General features: G+C 45.7%; 2 protein-coding genes across 5 annotated transcripts in view; one reads left to right on the top strand and one right to left on the bottom strand.

The window, feature by feature from the left end:
• LOC135243173 (choline transporter-like protein 2) overlaps positions 1–6,329 on the bottom strand; it is a 33,985-nt gene extending 27,656 nt beyond the window's left edge. Inside the window, exon 1 of one of the 2 annotated variants that reach the window (XM_064314789.1) lies at positions 6,151–6,329. In XM_064314789.1, coding sequence (XP_064170859.1) covers positions 6,151–6,187 — 37 coding nt within the window. In that variant the 5' untranslated portion in view covers positions 6,188–6,329. The remainder of the gene's footprint in view (positions 1–6,150) is intronic. The other variant, XM_064314790.1, reaches the window with a different exon arrangement.
• A 2,904-nt stretch (positions 6,330–9,233) lies between these two features.
• gcdhb (glutaryl-CoA dehydrogenase b) lies at positions 9,234–17,290 on the top strand. 3 transcript variants are annotated; one of them, XM_064314064.1, is made up of 12 exons: positions 9,234–9,564; positions 9,894–10,006; positions 11,382–11,420; positions 11,535–11,675; positions 11,970–12,032; positions 12,723–12,893; positions 13,464–13,593; positions 13,958–14,174; positions 14,686–14,789; positions 15,147–15,272; positions 15,695–15,855; positions 16,819–17,290. In XM_064314064.1, exons 2-12 carry the CDS (start codon positions 9,904–9,906, stop codon positions 16,890–16,892), a joined length of 1,329 nt encoding a protein of 442 aa, XP_064170134.1. In that variant the 5' UTR covers positions 9,234–9,564; positions 9,894–9,903; the 3' UTR covers positions 16,893–17,290. The 3 variants fall into 3 exon arrangements, with proteins under 3 accessions (XP_064170134.1, XP_064170136.1, XP_064170135.1); XM_064314066.1 differs by having other exon boundaries at positions 9,859–10,006; XM_064314065.1 differs by lacking the exon at positions 9,234–9,564 and adding an exon at positions 9,586–9,760.
• Positions 17,291–18,294: the final 1,004 nt, after the last annotated feature.

Genomic DNA, 18,294 nt, shown 5'->3' with positions numbered 1-18,294 from the left:
TGCGTGGGGGGGGGGGGGGGGGGGCACGGGAGCACACAAGGCCCACAACCACAAAGACACAAAAAAAGAAACAAACCCACTATTCACCAGTTTGAAAGACTCAACAGAGACTCTGGAGCTCTGAACACATCTAACTATTCTGTTTCTTCTTTAGAACCACACAACCAGCTTGGACCGGCCTCCCCCCTGGCATCCCACAAACCCGTATATAATCTCAGCCCCGCCCCATCCCCCTCCCCCTCCCAGTCCCCGTCCCGGTCCCCCTCCCGCCCCCCCTCCCCGTCCCCCTCCCGGTCCCCCTCCCCCGCCCTCCCCGTCCCCCTCCCAAACTGGCGAGTAACACTTCAGTGCCATCCCACTTCTTCGGGGTGCCACAGAACCAAAGGCTTTCCTGACACTCAAATCACAAGCAGGCTCCAGATGCTTCTGCTGCCACTGCAGCTCATCTTGGCCACGGCGGGCCATGGTAATACACACGTCCAAGTCGACTCACAACTTCGGTTTCTACTGACATTTCACACAACCCTCCCACGCCACGACTGTCACATTTAGCAACACTTTAACAGAGAATTCATTTTGTGGCTTTGAGTGCGAGGCAGCATATGAAATATTTTGGCCTATGTCCAAGATCGACCCACATTTTTCAATTTAAATTTTCCCCAGTGCACTTGGCACAGGTCAGACTTCTCCACACCACCCCCAACACTGGCAGCTGCTCCAGTATCACAATTTTATGGAGGCCATATTTTTAGCCTTGAGAAGAGCAGATAGAGGCTGCTACAGCCACACAAAGCCTGGCTCTGTGAAAGATTCCAGCTACAGCCGCACTAAGCCTGGCTCTGTGAAAGATTCCAGCTACAGCCACACTAAGCCTGGCTCTGTGAAAGATTCCAGCTACAGCCACACAAAGCCTGGCTCTGTTAAAGATTCCAGCTACAGCCACACAAAGCCTGGCTCTGTGAAAGATTCCAGCTACAGCCACACTAAGCCTGGCTCTGTTAAAGATTCCAGCTACAGCCACACTAAGCCTGGCTCTGTGAAATATCCCAGCTACAGCCATGCTAAGCCTGGATCTGTGAAAGATTCCAGCTACAGCCACACTAAGCCTGGCTCTGTGAGAGATTCCAGCTACAGCCACACTAAGCCTGGCTCTGTGAAAGATTCCAGCTACAGCCACACTAAGCCTGGCTCTGTGAAAGATCCTGACTACAGCCACACTAAGCCTGGCTCTGTGAAAGATTCCAGCTACAGCCACACTAAGCCTGGCTCTGTGAAAGATCCTGACTACAGCCACACTAAGCCTGGCTCTGTGAAAGAGCCCAGCTCTTTAATGCATCACTGCCTGGAACAAGCAGGCCCTGACCTCCTCCACACACGCATGAGAGGAAACCACACTCAGCGGCAAATAACGCCCTGAGGGAAATGTGAGGCTAAACATAGGCTAGGTCTGGTTTGCACATTTCTACAATGAAACTGCCACAGACTCCAAACAATCTATGTCAGTGATGCTGATTAAAAGTCCACACATACCCATTACAGTACACACATGCAGGTAGTATTTTAACACCATCACATAGAAAACAACCACGTAACTGTCAATTAAAATGGCTGCATTTTATCCCTTTTGCAAAGCTATTCAGCACTGTTGCTCACTACTGTATTTTCAGGAATCTGTCAGAACCTTCTAGAATGTTCCTTGAATACACTGTTACATGTTTGTGTCCATCTGGGCTGTGTTCCAAACTGTGTTACACCGAATCACACTTGATAGAACACAAGCATACAGTTTGGAACACAGCCCTGGTGTACTATGCACAGCTGGAAGAGGAAGAAAGAGGAAACGAATACAAAAACAAGTGCAAGTAAAGAAAAAATCTATTCAAGAAAAACACCTAGAAAATTCTGGCAAGCTGATGAGTCTTTGTCCTACCTCATTCATGTTAGGCTCATTTCCATTTGAAATCAATTCAGTTTTACGTTTAGTGTAGTTCACAGACATCTAAACAGACAGAGTATCTTGGGGGTGGGGGCTGTTGGAGGGTCTGGGATGTTTCCATAAAGACAAGCATGTTCATGAGTTAATTAAGAACAACATGCCTGCTTATGAAAACATCTATTTGTAGCCGGACCGAGAGCTCATAGGCATGCTCTAATGCATTCCTCTATATAACTGCAGGCCATATTTTTCCACAATAATATTGGTGAGCCTGCCAGGACCTGCCAGGACATTTAACACTCGAAGAGTGGCAAAATTACTGGTTGCATGCAGACCTGGGTCAAATATGTATTTGTTTTGGATTCAAATACTTTTCTGTGCTCTATTGATCTTGCCTGTCGTAACTGAGCCTGCCAATCAGAGACTGTAAAAAATATGGACAAAGCTACTGTGACGTCACCCACTGACTCTCCGTGGGTCTCTAAACACGTTTTGAAGCTCAATGGCGGGCACGGCCATGTTCTCGCTTTGGAGCCAAAACCATGGAGTTAAGCGGCTCTGTGATTTTTACAATGTGATTGACAGTCCGGTGCGGAAAAGCCCATCAACCTGAACGAACGACTGCAGAACGAACTTGAGGCTAGCTGACTGTCTGCCGTTATGTTTTAAAATATATTATCAGATGTTTACGGAGTTTAATTTCCATCCGTGACTGTACTGTGTCATGTAATCACGTTATATGACATTAAAAATACAATTATGTCCAGTTATCTGCAATTTATGTTTCTCAGCAAAACGAATATGCTTAGCTAGCATATCAGCTTGCCAGTGAGCTAGGTAGGCTATCCGTGGTTAGCTCACGCATTAGCAATATGAACCACAGGGAAAGAACATTGACTACACTGATGGTCAATCAATCAGAGATGTGTAGGCTACTGGTGATTTGACTAGGCTAATTTTCGTATAACTGTCTGGTAGACCTGCTGTTAACCGAGCAAGTTATCGTCGTAGGTTTTCGCCACAGTCAGTTAATGAGCCAGTAACTGCTACTAGCTACTCCATCGCCGTTTGTGGTGTTCACTTGCTCAGTGACGCTAGCTGACCGATCGTTCGCAAATCACTTTCTACCGAATAAAAATTAACACTGTCAGCGGTGATTAACAAATCTACCAAGTATTTTAATAACTGATCTGCAGGCGTGTAAATATGACAACGCACTTTGTACAGCAAGTTTTCCAAATGGTGCATGAAGACAAAAATAACGTAGCCTACATTGAATTTCTAATTATTATTAGGCTATTATTTTTTTCTTGTAAATCATCAAAACCAATGGAGAAAAGCCAATATACGCAAGGAGCCCCCAGGACCGATTCTGAGAACCAGTCTTAAATGCCTAGCTTGTCGGTCTCTTAAATGCTAAAAACATGTTCCTTTCTAAATGCCAGTCTTACAAAGATGGTTAATTTCGTTAAATTCTGTGTGTGTGATTTCATCGTGTGTTGTATGTTATTCAGCAAATGAACATTGAGACTCTTAATTCGCTTCGTGAAACTGAAAAAGTTTATCCCAAAATCGGGATTATAGTAGCTTTGTCACATGCGTGAAGCATGGCACAGGTAGACATTTACGGAATGTACACGACTGACAGATTGAATGTTTGCCGGTTAAGGTTAGCTAGCTAGGCAAATGGCTTGGTAGCCGAAGTTGCGAACTGTTTTAGCATAGGCTACTGGACTACCAAATATAGCAAGCTGATTACGCTTTCTGCCAACTAATTATTTGGTTAAGTAGGCTAAAGGAAATAGTAAAAATGACTCGGCTACCGAAAAACTTAAGAGGAGGATTATTTTATGGTCGTCTAGTGCAGCTGTAAATAGCACACGCCATAATGAAATCACTACGAAATGGGATGTCTACATTTTCTGACTTGCAGTGGACCGGGCCGGAGGCAAATGCAAGGCCAAGAGGGCGCTCAGACAACCAGTGACCACTTCCTGATTACTGCGGATGACTCACATATTGTGACTATTTGTTCTCATGAGAAAAATTTATTGACTTTGTATTTTGACCGCATTTGGACCGTAGACTTACATGGAAACCGGATATGAAATCACCTATACTGGAGCCAACCGTAGTGGCGCTAGTGAGCAACCAGTTACAACAAGACCAGGAAATGAGCTTCAAAAACGAAGTCTGGTTTTGGCCGCTTGCTGCCAATATGACCAGAAGGCGGGGTTTGCACTTTTAGAAAGTATTTAATTGGTTCCAATACTCCAGACAAGATCAGTAAAGCATAGAAAAGCATTTGAATCCAAAACAAATACGTATTTGACCCAGGTCTGGTTGCATGCCTGTATTTGTGTTTCTTTGCCGAGTACAACTGACGTTTGTGTACTCCCTGTGACTGTTTGATTCATGGTGTCCTGGGAATCCGACCAAAGTACTTTTGTTCTTCAACTGTCACCCGCCATTTCGGTGTTTAGGGTGATAAGATGCATTGAGTTCAGCTAAATTGATGAGCTGCGATGGATCGCCAGTCAGGCGCCACTCCAAGACAAGAGAACCTTCCGAAGGGATTGCCAGGGGAAAAAAACCTCTACAAAGAGGGAAATAAATAAATTAAGAGTATTCAGTTTGCTGAAGAGGGTGTGAAGGTCAGGTGAGACCACAATCGAACATTTTGGCCATGCAGAGTAGCTGTGGATTTGTCATCGGAAGGATGCTTACATTAAAAATTATATGGCGGTGGATATTCAATGTTATAGCGTTGCTTTGCATCTTTTAATCCTGGGGCTCAGGTTATGGCCAGTGGACTCATGAACGCTAGCAAGTACCAAGATACTTTGGCCAGAAACTTGCTTCCCTCTACAGTGAAGCTCAAACTTAGACACAGTCGGATCTTTCAGCAAGACAATGGGCCTCATATACAAAACTTTTCTTAAATTATTCTTACTTTTGTTCTTTAAAATGTTCCTATGAAAAAACCAATATGGGATTCAAGACGCACATGCAGACCTGCGTCTTTGTGCATATCCCAGGTGTATGAGATGATGAATGCTGTTTGTAAATTTTATGCGCAATCCTGTTCATGTGACTAGCATAACTAAAAAGCCGTGAACAAACACAGATAAGAAAAAAATGATGAATGTTGAAATGTTCTTGGAAACGTTCTTACACACAGTTTACGATCAAATGTGATCGTACACACGTTTTGTGAATGAGGCCCAATGAGCCCAAGCACACCTCCAAATCAACCAAGAAATTATCAACTTACACCACACTTGAGCCCAATCGATGATTTGTGGTTTTAAAGAGAGCAGTCCACGAGTGCAGGACAAAGGATCTGACAGATCTCGAAAGACTGTCTGGAAAGATGGTCAAAGATCTCCCTAATATGTTCACAAATCTTCACCAAAATACTGTAGAAGATGACGTCTTGCAAAGGGAGGGTGCAAAGAGTACTGGGGAAAAAAGGGTGTGTTATTATTTAGTGTTATTATAAGATAAGTGTTATTATCACTTATCTTTTGGGAAAATATGTTTTATATTTTGAGAAAAACGTTATGTGGGTTTATTCCTCGGAATCATTACTAAAAGGGTCTAATTGTACCTTTAACAAAGTATTTCAGAAGGTGCCGGCAAGCCAGAAATCGTGACTGGGCGTGGAAGATGCCATTAACTAATGGATTTCACATCTGGGCGCTGTTTCCTTGCTGAAAACAACGCGCAGGGACCACTCGCAAAGTAACAGTCAGAATTACGCTGCGTTAACCGGAAAGTGTTTACGGGCAAAACAACACAATCAGCCGAACAATCTATTCATTCACGGATTTAAACTGAATTCACGCACTCAAGTGGCTCAGTTCGGAGATTCGTGAAAACACCTCATTATCCCCAACCAAGGTGACGCAGCTCTAACGGGACTACATCGGGCTCCAGAAACCAACCCAAGAAAACCATCATTGTGCTTCTTACTGACTTGCAGCAAAAAAAACCCAAAATGTTTCACATAGATATTTATTTCTTCACTGCAACCAGCCATGCGACCACTGCATGCCCACACCCATGGTTTATTGTTCGCATTTCTGCTCGGTCCACTGTGTGCCACACCGAAGCAACACAGCGTGTGCAACACCAGTAGTAGCTAGCGGGCTACTGTGTGACAATGAAATAAGGATAAGGTTTCAGTAACGTTTTATAAATAAACATCTTACCATATTTGGAGTCTGGACTTCTGTCCTCTAATTCCATAATCGGTCTGATTCGTTGTGAGTAAGAAACTTTTTAAAGAGGCTATATCATACCTCCCCGTTCTTTAACTGAGTATATCCACAACCGTTAGCTCTCTAACCCTGTCGACAGACAATGTCACTAGCGCTCCAACTACAGAATTCAACCACAAAGTCCCAATTAGACCTATCCCATAACATAGATGTATTCATGAATACTACCAGGTTTGACCAATGGGAGAGAGAACATTTTATGATTGACAGAAAAATGGACCTATCACTGGCCGTTGTAGGTGTGTTTTAGTGGGATTTCTCAGAGTCTTCACTCCGTTGGAATGTGAATTTGTGAAATAGGTCCGCGCTTTCGCTTCAGACAGACAGCATGTGCAGCTGGGCAAAACACCAGACGGGCAACTGTACGCAAAGAGGTTAAACGGTACATATAAGATTTTACCCAGCGTCTCGAACATTAAGGAAGTCAAGTCAATAAGGAAAAGCATAACTCATATTCTGAGAATTCCTATCCTGCGTGCTAGTCTAACTGATGTCGACTAACGGTTTCGGGACTTTAAAGTTAGTCGACCCACTTCCACCACTAAAAAATAAAATATAAAATAAAATTAAAGTTAAAAAAAAAAAGATTTCTTTGTACTTGAGCACACCCCACTTCTTTAGCTTTAGAGATTATCCATTATTCCACACAAACCTGACAAACTGGATGTTATTAGTACAAATACTGACTAATTGCTATATAATATTACAAAACACATGCAGACCACATAATAAATATATATTTTTTTAAATCTAAAAGCATGAGGCCATATAGTTGGCAAAATATGGAAATATAAACAAAATATTATTCAAAGTGGTTTTCTTGAGGTGCACCTGGGACTTATCCATAGAACCTGCAGAATTCTTGCTTTCGCCTGAACTGAAATTCGGCGGCACATCTGAAACGAGTCTGTTATGCTTGGCGGCCGTAATTGGCCCGAGTCTGTGCTTCTCTTACTTGCAGTCTGTCTGCCAGGCTGGCTGGCACCACACACTCGCGGGCAGTGCCCAGCTGGCAGACCTGTTCTGGGGGGATAGTCCCAGTGGGAGTTGTCTGCAGGTGCCAGGATTGTCCGCAGGTGCCAGGAGATCATGTGACAAAGGGCCCTGCATTTAATCGATTGAGGCAATCCACACATACATTATTCAGCCTAACGAGCACTGACAGATAGGACTAACCCGTCTCTCACGGTATTGCTCCTCTACCAGGAAGGCAGCGTGACTACTGCTATCAGTTGTGACAGCTGGGAATTTGCATCATCGCTGCTTCCTGCCAAAAACCATACGTATGCATGCACTTCTGTGAGTCTCTCTGCACTGGAGCCTAAATGTACATGTAAATATATCCCTGACTTTTATTCAACTTTACCTTTCTCATCGTTTCTCATGTTACACAAACACCTGTCACGTCAAGTCAGGTTTCACATTCATGAGTGTGTCACGAATCTTGCAACTTGAAACGAGTTCTATGTGATTTCAAGTAAAGGGAATGTCTAAAAATAATTCATAACATAAGATATGATGAGAACAGGTCATTCAGGCAAAACAATGGTCGCCATTTTCCTGGCTAAGTTGCAAACTGTTCAAATGTTTTTAAACCTATTTTCTCAAAGAGTGCAATCCACACAAATTTACAACTGAATACAAACCTGTATTTAAAAACCTTTTTTTGTTGTTGTGACTACGGATGAGACATTAGCAACATTAGCAATAGCAGTCATTTTCCTAGTAAGTCCTGCCCTCTAGTGATGAGTCCCAGCTCAATAGTTTGTCCCCATTTTCCCAGCAAGCAGGTCCATGGAAAATAAAATGACAGAAGCGTTTAAAAAAAAAATATATATATATTTGGGTGCAAGACCCAGAAGGGGGCTGGAACACTATTGTTTTTGTTGTTGTTCACAGTGATAGTAGCAGTATAAACTTCACTTGTATAGGACATTGCATAAAATAAAAAAAAAGCTTTGTAAAACTTCTTTACATTAGACAACGATATTAGGTGATGCTGAACTGCATTCCAATATATGCTATTTTAATGTATGTTTCCAGTTGGGGCATAGAAGATTTTGTAGAGGACTGTCTAGGCCATTTAAAGAGTATTATATACAGTAAATGTGCCGTGTTCATTCAACTGTCAAAGAGTTTTAATTCACTCTGGACCAAATGTTATCTGTTAAAGCTGAATTAACACTGTGAGAGTTGAATTAACCCTGCACATTTTACTGTGTACATATTCACAGAGGTTTCTGATTGCTTTACAATGGATGCAAAGAGTAAAACTGACATAACATCAACAGACCCCAGAAAGTTTTGGTTTTTTTCCCCCTGCTTTTTTGGGGGGAAGGGACATTTTTTTGCACAAAAAATGTTACATGATTCTATAACACATATGAATCATGCAGAAATTTTTGTCCTTGAAGGTTCTGAGTCATGTTAATAAAAAGAAGGCTGTTCGGTGTAACACATGAGTAAAATCCACAAACTTGGATTATCAGTTAAAGCCAAAACAAGAACCAGAAGACTAGCCTATGTTTGACTGAAACAACCCAAACTGATTATTGGTTTGCTTTCTTGTGAGCATGACATAATCTACTCAAAGGAATCATGTATATTACAATACACAAGTGAAAATGTACTTGGCAAACACCTAACATTAAAGCCACCAGAATGATACAGTCACATGGACCTAAAAATACTTTCACTGTTTGCATAGGCATATAAATGGTGTGCGTATGCTTCACACAGTGCAAAATTGACCAACTTAGAAAACAATTTCATTTCAAAATGCAGGCCTGTTCTTTCGCATGAAGTTACCTAAAACCTTTAGGTAGCCACGCCTCTCTCGAAAATAGCTAAAGAACACGGAGCAGGTACATGCACTGGGCTGCGTTATAGCCTCAACTTTCCAGCCAATGGGCACGCCTAAAAGTTTACACTCCCCGATAGCAAGCCAATCAGCCGAGTCGCTTTCTAACCACCTCCCACTTAATGCCCATTGGGCAAACCGATTACTTGAAAGAGGATCTGAAGGGTTTACATGTTAAGTGAGGCTGATGAGCAGAGTTCTCTACCTGCTGCAACGTAAATGTCTTCAAACAATGAGCAGTTGAATTTAGTCGGCATAGATACGGCACAGTTCACTCCATTCATTTAGTGTTATTCAAGTTAAGATCTCAGGAAACAACACTTTACGCACTCCCTGACACACTCAACATGGCGAACAGGCTTCGCCGTTCGACCAAGTTGATACAGGCGCTGTCTTGACGCACTGTCGTGACGTCAGCCTTTTCGCTTGTCAAGCTGTAAAAGGGAACCTTGAACTGGAGATATTCTTTTTTTCTGGAAACACAGGTAATTACGAGTTTTGGCGTTATCATCTCAGTATGGGCTACTGTGCAACATTGCCCGACAGCCGAGCATAGATCACTGAGCTACTCGCTTGCTATCGTTAGGATAATGGGAAATACTGTGTAACTCGCGTATCGCGAATCTGGCTGGAAAACTATAGACTGAGTATCGAGACAAGGGCAAGCTAGTTCACAACAAGGTATCAAGTTCAGTCAGACAGCTAGTTAACATTGGCCAACGTTACAGTTCCACGATTGTCGGTCTCATTAATATTTTTCTCGTTGCTTCTGTGTGTAGTCTTTCTGTAGCTAGCTGTGTGTTTTCTATTTCAGTAAATCCGACATGGCATTAAGAAGCGCCGCTCTCCGTCTGCTCGCCAGCTCCCAGAGATGTGCTTTGATCTCCGCCTCGAGAGCGCAGGGGACCGTCGCGCCTGCCCAGTGGGGTAAGGGCAGCTGTTCCCTAAACCGGGGGTCAGCGAAGTGGTACTTACCGAAATTGGACGGGAAAATTCAGTTTAGAAATATTTTTTCTATGTTTCTATATTATGTGCACTACACGTTTTATACTTTCAGATAAGCCACGTATTGTTTAAGCATTCTTGGCAATATTGTGAACATTGTAACGATTAAGTATATGCACTTCTATATACTGTACTGTGAAATAGTGGGTGTTGGATATAGGAGACACTAAGACACTCCGTTAGTAACTCAACAGGCAGACTTGCAGGTGAAATGAGACGCTGTTGTCTTGGCAGACTGAACCCATCCTTTCTTAGGTGATGCCAGTGCCAACTGTGCCTCACCCCACAAGCTGCCGGTCAAGGTCATCCCTGGCCTGGTCAGGGTTTACAGAGAGACCGTGGGCCCATCCACACACTAAAACAGTGCCTTAGCCGGACCAGCGACCCAGCAACCACCCATTTAAACACCCATTTAATGAAAAGGCGTAGTATGTCCTGGTGTTGGGTGTAACTCAGCATGCAAAACATGTAGTATAATTTTCAACACCTTTCGCTTATTCTTGTACAAAAACACTTTCCCTAGCTCTGTTATATGTGTAGGCCTTGCAGCGTTTAAGTGTACGAACACAATGTGAGATCCCTGCCTCTTTCCTGTGTGTCCGTGAGCCAGCTGGATTGTTTATTGGTGTTCCGGAAGCATTGTAGAATTGCTGCGACATCACAGCACCGTCTGAAGACTGTCACGTGCAAACAGGGAGCATTTATTATTTTTATATTGGGATGGCAGGTATGTCATCCTGCCAAGTTACGCCTTGGCAGGGCAGGGTGGCATGTTTTATATTTACAGTACAGGGGTAGGAGTCCTCTGCCTGAGGGTGGCTGTGATTGGTGGTGTTTTTATGAAAAGCTAAGGAACCCTTGTCATGTGATTCTTAGCCTACATACCATGCTGTACCCCAGCATACCTTCAGTACCCTATCCCCCCATGTTACGCCTCATAGTTTTTCATACACAGCTTTGTGATTTGTAGCAGGTGATTTGTGACCGATTCTAAATACTCTTGAAAAAACTTTTACTTTACCTCTTTTAATTCAATGACACTTGTAGGCCAAAAAAAAAGCCTACTGAAACGACTTATCGGAACATGTAGCAGCAGTCCACTGAAGTGTGCATTAACAAAGCACATGTGGGCTCATGATGTAGCAACTTTGCTAAACTTACTGGTGTTGTAGATTTTAGAGATGCTTTATATTATATTTACACCACAAGTGTGGCTACATCAGCTGAAGCTGTTGAAGGCTTGGAAGGGAAGGTTGTTGGCTAACGTTTCTACATTTTATTATTATTTTTTTTAAAGAGGCTGAAAAAGGGAGCAAGAAGAAGACGGCCAAAGCACGTACGTAGAGCGGGCATTCAGTGATTTATTTAGGCATTAGAAAGCCCTGCTGTGGCTGTTCCCCATGCTTAGGCCTGGCTCTAACTCCTGTTTTGCCTGAACTCTGCACCCCAGCCAAGGTGCAGTTCAACTGGCGCGACGCCCTGGAGCTGGAGGGTCAGCTGACCGAGGAGGAGGTGATGATCCGGGACTCCTTCCGCACCTACTGCCAGGAGAAGCTCATGCCCCGCATACTGATGGCCAACAGGCACGAGGGTAGGGAGCTGCGGGCCGGGTGGGGGGCTGGGGGGGGGGGGCACAGAGGCATGGCTGGGGTCAGTGCCACCTCTCACTGGGGAGGTCAGTTCCAAGCAGAGCACGCCCCCACAGGCTGTGCTGCTTGGTGCGCGCAAATCTAATAATTTATGCTAATTGCCTTCTTTCTGAAATTGGGCAGTTCACGTTCTCTGCTCTTTCTATCTGCTCTATGGCAGCATGTTCATGGATAAAGACCCATACAGGACATTCTAGACATAACCGTCATGCCTCGTTGATTTGTCTCCTCCCCAGTGTTCCATCGGGAGATCGTGTCGGAGATGGGAGAGCTGGGAGTCCTGGGCCCCACCATCCAGGGTAAGCAAACCCCATGCTAACGGGCTTCTTTCTGAGCTCATACAGGCTTTAGAGATCAGAACTCAGCCCAGCCCTGCTAACGGGCTTCTTTCTGAGCTCATACAGGCTTTAGAGATCAGCACTCAGTCAAGGCCTGCTAAAGATGAGGTTATTTACACTGCATACACAAGCAGTGACGGTCAGTAACCTCACCCTATGGCGTGTTTGATAAGAGAGTGGTTAGTCCTCTGTGAGGGATCTGGTTCTGTAACCTACAAATCACCATTACTGGAACCACCCGTTCAGTCAGAAATACTGCTGTCTGTATTTTAATGCACACAGTATTGTACAGTATTGCATTACGCAGTAATTGGATTGCATGTGTACTGTAGCCTGAAACCAGAACAAGAATCATGACGTGTACTTTGACATTGTTTCTTGCCCTTCTGTGTCCAACCCCCCCTCCTCTCGCCCCCTCCTTTTCTCCCTCCTCCTGCCTCCTCTCCTCTCTCTCTCTCTCCTCCTCCTCTCCCTCCTCTCCCTCTCCTCTCTGTCTCCTCCTCTCCCCCCTCCCCCTCTCCCCCCCTCTCTCTCTCTCTCCTCCTCCTCCCTCCCTCCCCCCTCTCCTCTCCCCTCTCCCCCCCCCTCTCCTCTCCCCTCTCCTCCTCTCCCCCTCTCCCCTCCCCCTCTCTCCCTCCCTCTCTCTCTCAGGGTATGGCTGTGCTGGGACGAGCTACGTGGCGTACGGGCTGATAGCGAGGGAGGTGGAGAGGGTGGACAGCGGGTACCGCTCCGTCATGAGCGTGCAGTCCTCGCTGGTCATGCACCCCATCAACGCGTACGGGACCGAGGAGCAGAAGGAGAAGTACCTGCCGAAGCTGGGTAAGGCCCCGGGGCTCGCCGAGCCGCGACGCACTCATGCCGTGTAAACCGCCCCGATAGCCGCCCCTCTAGCTGCTTCGCTAGCCTCTCTGCTGTCCTCCGTGTTAGCCACCGCACCATCCGCTTTGCTAACCGCTTCGCTAGCCGCTGCGATAACCACTCTACTAGCTTCTCTGCTAGCCTCTCTCTGCTAGGTTCTCCACTAGCCTCTCCGCTAACCGCTCTGCTAGCTTCTCTGCTAGCCTCTCCGCTAACCGCTCTGCTAGCTTCTCCGCTAGCTTCTCCACTAACCGCTCTGCTAGCTTCTCCGCTAGCCTCTCCGCTAACCGCTCTGCTAGCTTCTCCACTAGCCTCGCCGCTAACCGCTCTGCTAGCTTCTCCGCTAGCCTCTCCGCTAACCACTCTGCTAGCTTCTCCGCTAGCTTCTCCACTAACCGCTCTGCTAGCTTCTCCGCTAGCCTCTCCACTAACCGCTCTGCTAGCTTCTCCGCTAGCCTCTCCACTAACCGCTCTGCTAGCCGCTCCGCTAGCCGCACTGACCGTCTTCCTGTCCCGCCCCTGCACACGCAGCGCGGGGGGAGATCCTGGGCTGCTTCGGCCTGACCGAGCCCAACCACGGCAGCGACCCCGGCGGCATGGAGACCCGCGCCAAGTACAACCCGTCCAGCCGCACCTTCACCCTCACCGGCTCCAAGACCTGGTGAGTCCGGCCCCGACTGCGCCAGGACCGCGGCCCGTTCTTGGCCCTAACGCGCGCAAACCCGTCCCAGACCTCAGGGTACTTAATATACTACTCAAGATACTTAAAAGGGTTAAGTATCGCATCAGTATCTATCCAGCTGTATAAATGGATGCAATGTGAATGCTATGTAAAAGCTGTGTAAGTCACTCTCGATACGAGCGTCTGCTAAATGCTTGTAATGTAATGTAATGTAGTGTAATGTGAGACTGGTTTGAAACAGAGTGCAGGTAGACTGCACATCGCGAGGCCTGGGCGTATATACTTTGCGGCTGACTGGTGGATGTGTGGAGCTGTAGCGGGGCTGACCTCTCCCCCCCTGCAGGATCACCAACTCCCCGGAGGCGGATATCTGCGTGGTGTGGGCCAAGTGCGAGGACGGCCGGGTTCGAGGCTTCATCCTGGAGCGCGGCATGAAGGGCCTGACCACGCCCAAGATCGAGGGCAAGTTCTCCCTGCGGGCGTCGGCCACCGGCATGATCCTCATGGACGAGGTGGAGGTGCCCGAGGAGAACCTGCTGCCCAAAGTGTCCGGGCTGGCGGTGAGTGGTTAAGGAATAAAAGCCCCCCCTCCCTCCCCTCCCTGGGGTGTAAGCACTGCTGGTCAGTGAACGACCTCAAACTGACCCATGTCCTGACCCGCCTTTTACAGTTACATTTAAATGTTGCGATTTTGTTTTTGGTTCTTCTGTTCATTGGCAAGGTCACACTGCAAAAAAAAGTCAGTCTTGACAAGTGTTTTTTGTCATGTAATGAGACTTTTTTTTCTCTAAAATAGAAAATAATAGCTTGTTATAAGTTCATTCTTGCTTGACATGTGAAATTGCCTCATCATCCCACTAGGCAAATCTTGAAATGAGTAAAACCATCTCATTAGCAATCTTTTCATTATATTCAGAAAAAAAAGTGATAGAAATAAGATTTTTAAAGTCTGAACATAAGTCAAATATACTTGTTAAGATTTACTTGTTTTTTTGGCTTGGTTCAATGGCTAGATAACGGTGTGGTCGACCTCAGCTCTCTCTCTCTCTCTCTCCTGTTTTTACTGGCCAGGGTCCCTTCGGCTGTCTGAATAACGCTCGCTACGGTATTGCCTGGGGGGCGCTGGGGGCCGCAGAGTTCTGCTTCCACGCGGCCCGCCAGTACACACTGGACAGGTAAGAGGCCGACAGCACACCGCTCGTATCTGAACTCACAGTTCACGCTAACTGATGTTTTAATGGCTGCAGACGGTCAATGCTAATCAAGAGTTGGTTTCAGTAACGTATTGTTACAGTTTAACAGTTGCAGTCAAAATTATTTGATAGCTTAACTGCGAGCTTCATAGTTCATTGCTTCACTGCTGCAATAGGTTCTGTTGCAGTTTTTACAGATCTACTTAATGTTAAAGGGCAGTTTAATCATTGCAGTTTATGCTTGCTACTAGATTAACATTAAAAGTTCAGTTTAAATGTGACCTTGATGAGTTGCAGTGAACGTTAATAATTACCTGGTCTCTCCTCCCTGTCCGTCAGGGTGCAGTTTGGAGTTCCCCTGGCTCGGAACCAGCTGATGCAGAAGAAGATGGCCGACATGCTGACGGAGATCACCATCGGGCTCCAGTCCTGCCTGCAGCTGGGCCGGCTCATAGACCAGAAGAAGTGAGCGTGGGCGTGGGGGGGGGCGGGGGGGGACTGTGCTTTACCCGCCCGGGTGTGGGGTTTCGGGGTTCCCGCTGCGCAGAACCCTCAGCGGGTCCCGGCCCAAGCTGTGGGACCCGCTTGTGTAGCACGCTCTCGGAGGATGTGTGTGCTAGCATGTGCATTGCGTGTGGTTGAATGGAGGAGGGACACTGCAGTGATGTGTGTTCCTAAAATTACAACTGAGCACAAAAGTGTGGAGAAAATGGGGAGTAAAAAAAAACAAAAACATCAGAGACATTTCCTGCACTTCCTGGATCTAATAGGAGCAGCATTTTGACATGGCTATTTTTTTTTTGTGTGTATGCGTGTGTGTGCGCGCGTGTGTGTGTGTGTGTGTGTGTGCGCGTGTATACGTGTGTGTGTGTGTGTGTTAAAACCAGAGCGGCCCCGGAGATGATCTCCATGCTGAAGAGGAACAGCTGTGGCAAGGCTCTGGACATCGCCCGGCAGGCCAGGGACATGCTGGGGGGGAACGGCATCTCGGACGAGTACCACATCATCCGCCACGTCATGAACCTGGAGGCCGTCAACACTTACGAGGGTGAGGGCCGGGGGCTCACAGCGGGCTTCTTAAACCTCAGCGCTGGACCCACAATCTGTGCCCTTAACCAGAGTCACCTCTGTTCTGCACACCCAAAAATCTGCCTCTGCTCCTGTCCTGTCCTGTCCTGTGGGAGACCACAGACATTCCTACTGATATAAAGTCCTACCTTACACATCTCCGCTTGCCTGTGCATGAACTAGCGTAGCGCAAGTGGCACATCCTACAGTAAGGAAGTACAGACAATGGAGGCAATGCTAGAGTTGACCATCTGGTATAGAAAAATATCAGTAGCGGAGCTATCGCTGGTCGTGAGTGTGGGAGTGATCTGAAAGGAGAGACAGCTGTGAGACTAAGCACATACACGACCAAGCTGGAGACCTGGTCTCCCTTTAGGTCTAACGAGCACAGTTAGGCTCATGTCAAAGGTGTCTGTACAGCATCTTACCAGCAGAGGGCAGCAATGCTCAAGTTGTAACACCAGTGAGGCTTGGCTTCACCTGGCAGAATGCAGAACTGCTGCAGTACGTTTCCTGCTCAGTATCCCGTTACTATAAACTTTTCTCATTATTATGAGAAACTTGCTTGTTATAACAACAGGCTGATGTGTTTCACTATAAAGAGAAATGGATCTCATAAGCAGAAAAGTTTCTCGTAATAATGAGGAAAAAAATTCTCGTTAATGAGCGCAGAATTGATTTTTACTGTTGCTGCAATGCGCTGGTGTACAATATCACTGGTGTGAATATCTTTAAGATTAAAATGCTGAGCTATAAGATTACACTGGCGCGATTATGCATGTGCAGACAGTCTCGGTCTCTAAACCCTCTGCTCAACGTTTTTACAGAAATGCAGATTAGATACGCAGGTTTAACGTGATTATCCAGACTCCCTGTACTGCTGTTCATCCGTCTCCAAGACAACCGTCTGACTGATCTCTCTACGTGTGTCCGGACTTTGCAGGTACGCACGACATCCACGCGCTCATCCTGGGTCGAGCCATCACGGGCCTTCAGTCCTTCACAGTGGACAAATAGACCTGCCGCTGCTGCTGCTGTGTGGTCCTGTGCAGGGAGACCTGGGCTCACACACACACGCCAGTCATCTCCTCCATCTGCTTCGGAAAGCGGCCAATCGCACTTGGCTCCCTGAGACTGCTAGCTTTAACACCTGTGTCCGGACTGGGAAACGAAGGGCTGAACATTAACCACGGTTCTGATGTGCTGCCGTAATCGTAGAATGAGAATGTTATCAAATTTACTTACTTCTTCGGGGTTTCTCAATGTATGGATCTGACATTTACAAATATAGCCTGTGCATTCGATAAAGCATACAGTTTGGATTGACTGCACAAGTTATTTGCAAAAATATATCTATTAGGTTATTTTGCAGAATGATACTGGAATATTTACTCTTACTTGTGGGGTCTTGAAAATGCCTGAATAACTAAAAAAAAAAAAAAGGTCAAAATGTCTGTTTGGCTGAATTCACAAATTTGCCAATATGAAGGGTCAAACATTATTACTTCAGTGACATTCAGAAATTTTACACGAGAACACCCAGGGCAAGCATATGGTTGGACATTTAGAGCACCTAAATCAGCTGTGCGGTCTAAGCATGCAGTTTGTTTGTAATACCCGCCTAATCATTTTCCCTGGGTCCATTCTAATACTTAAATTCTTCCCTGGAAACTCAATGAGAAACGCAGGTTAAAAAGATGGTTGGTAGGCAAACCACTGGTAGCTTTTCTCACTACATGCAGCCCTTTGGGGTAATCTGATATATTAAGTATTGTACAGTGGTTTGGTGATGTGTTTACTATTTACAGTAAATACCTTTAATCAAATGGGGGAAAAAGTATTGCTGACACACATGTAGCTGTCAAATTCATAAACTAGTGTAACATTTAGTCATTTAAAAGGATATTTTTGTAATTAGTTTTGTCCTTGGCGTGGGGCAAAAGATGCTTTTTGGTGAAAATAATTATTTTAATAAATGCTGTTTGCACTTTAGGAATCGGTTCCTTTGTACCCCTTTTTCAGCTGTGAAGCCCGCTTTGGTCACAGCCTCACGGACATGGTTTGGAAGGCATAAATAAAGCCTTTTTGCAGTTTCTAATCATGTCAGGATCCTTATGTAACCTGAACTTGTTCCATGTCAGTCCTTCATGAACGATGGGCAATTAACTCTCCTGCAATGATAGGTTTAAAAAAAATAAATAAATAAATAAAATAAAAGGTGAAACACTTAACTATAACAGCCTCCAGCAGCCTGGAAAAGCCTGTAATCGCTGTTCACATAATCTGAGATTACACTGTTATATTTTCCCAGTGAGGCAAGAATACAGTGTTTGAGCTGAAAATCGTTCATTTTGGAAATGGCCCTGATAGTTTTGGAGGGGGCAGAAGTGGGGGTGTGTGCTTTGGTGGGGTTTGTCCG

The sequence above is a fragment of the Anguilla rostrata genome, chromosome 17 (assembly GCF_018555375.3).
Source record: "Anguilla rostrata isolate EN2019 chromosome 17, ASM1855537v3, whole genome shotgun sequence".
Lineage (NCBI taxonomy): Eukaryota > Metazoa > Chordata > Actinopteri > Anguilliformes > Anguillidae > Anguilla > Anguilla rostrata.
Note: the sequence above shows the minus strand (reverse complement) of the source record. Positions and strands in the feature narration are given on the sequence as shown.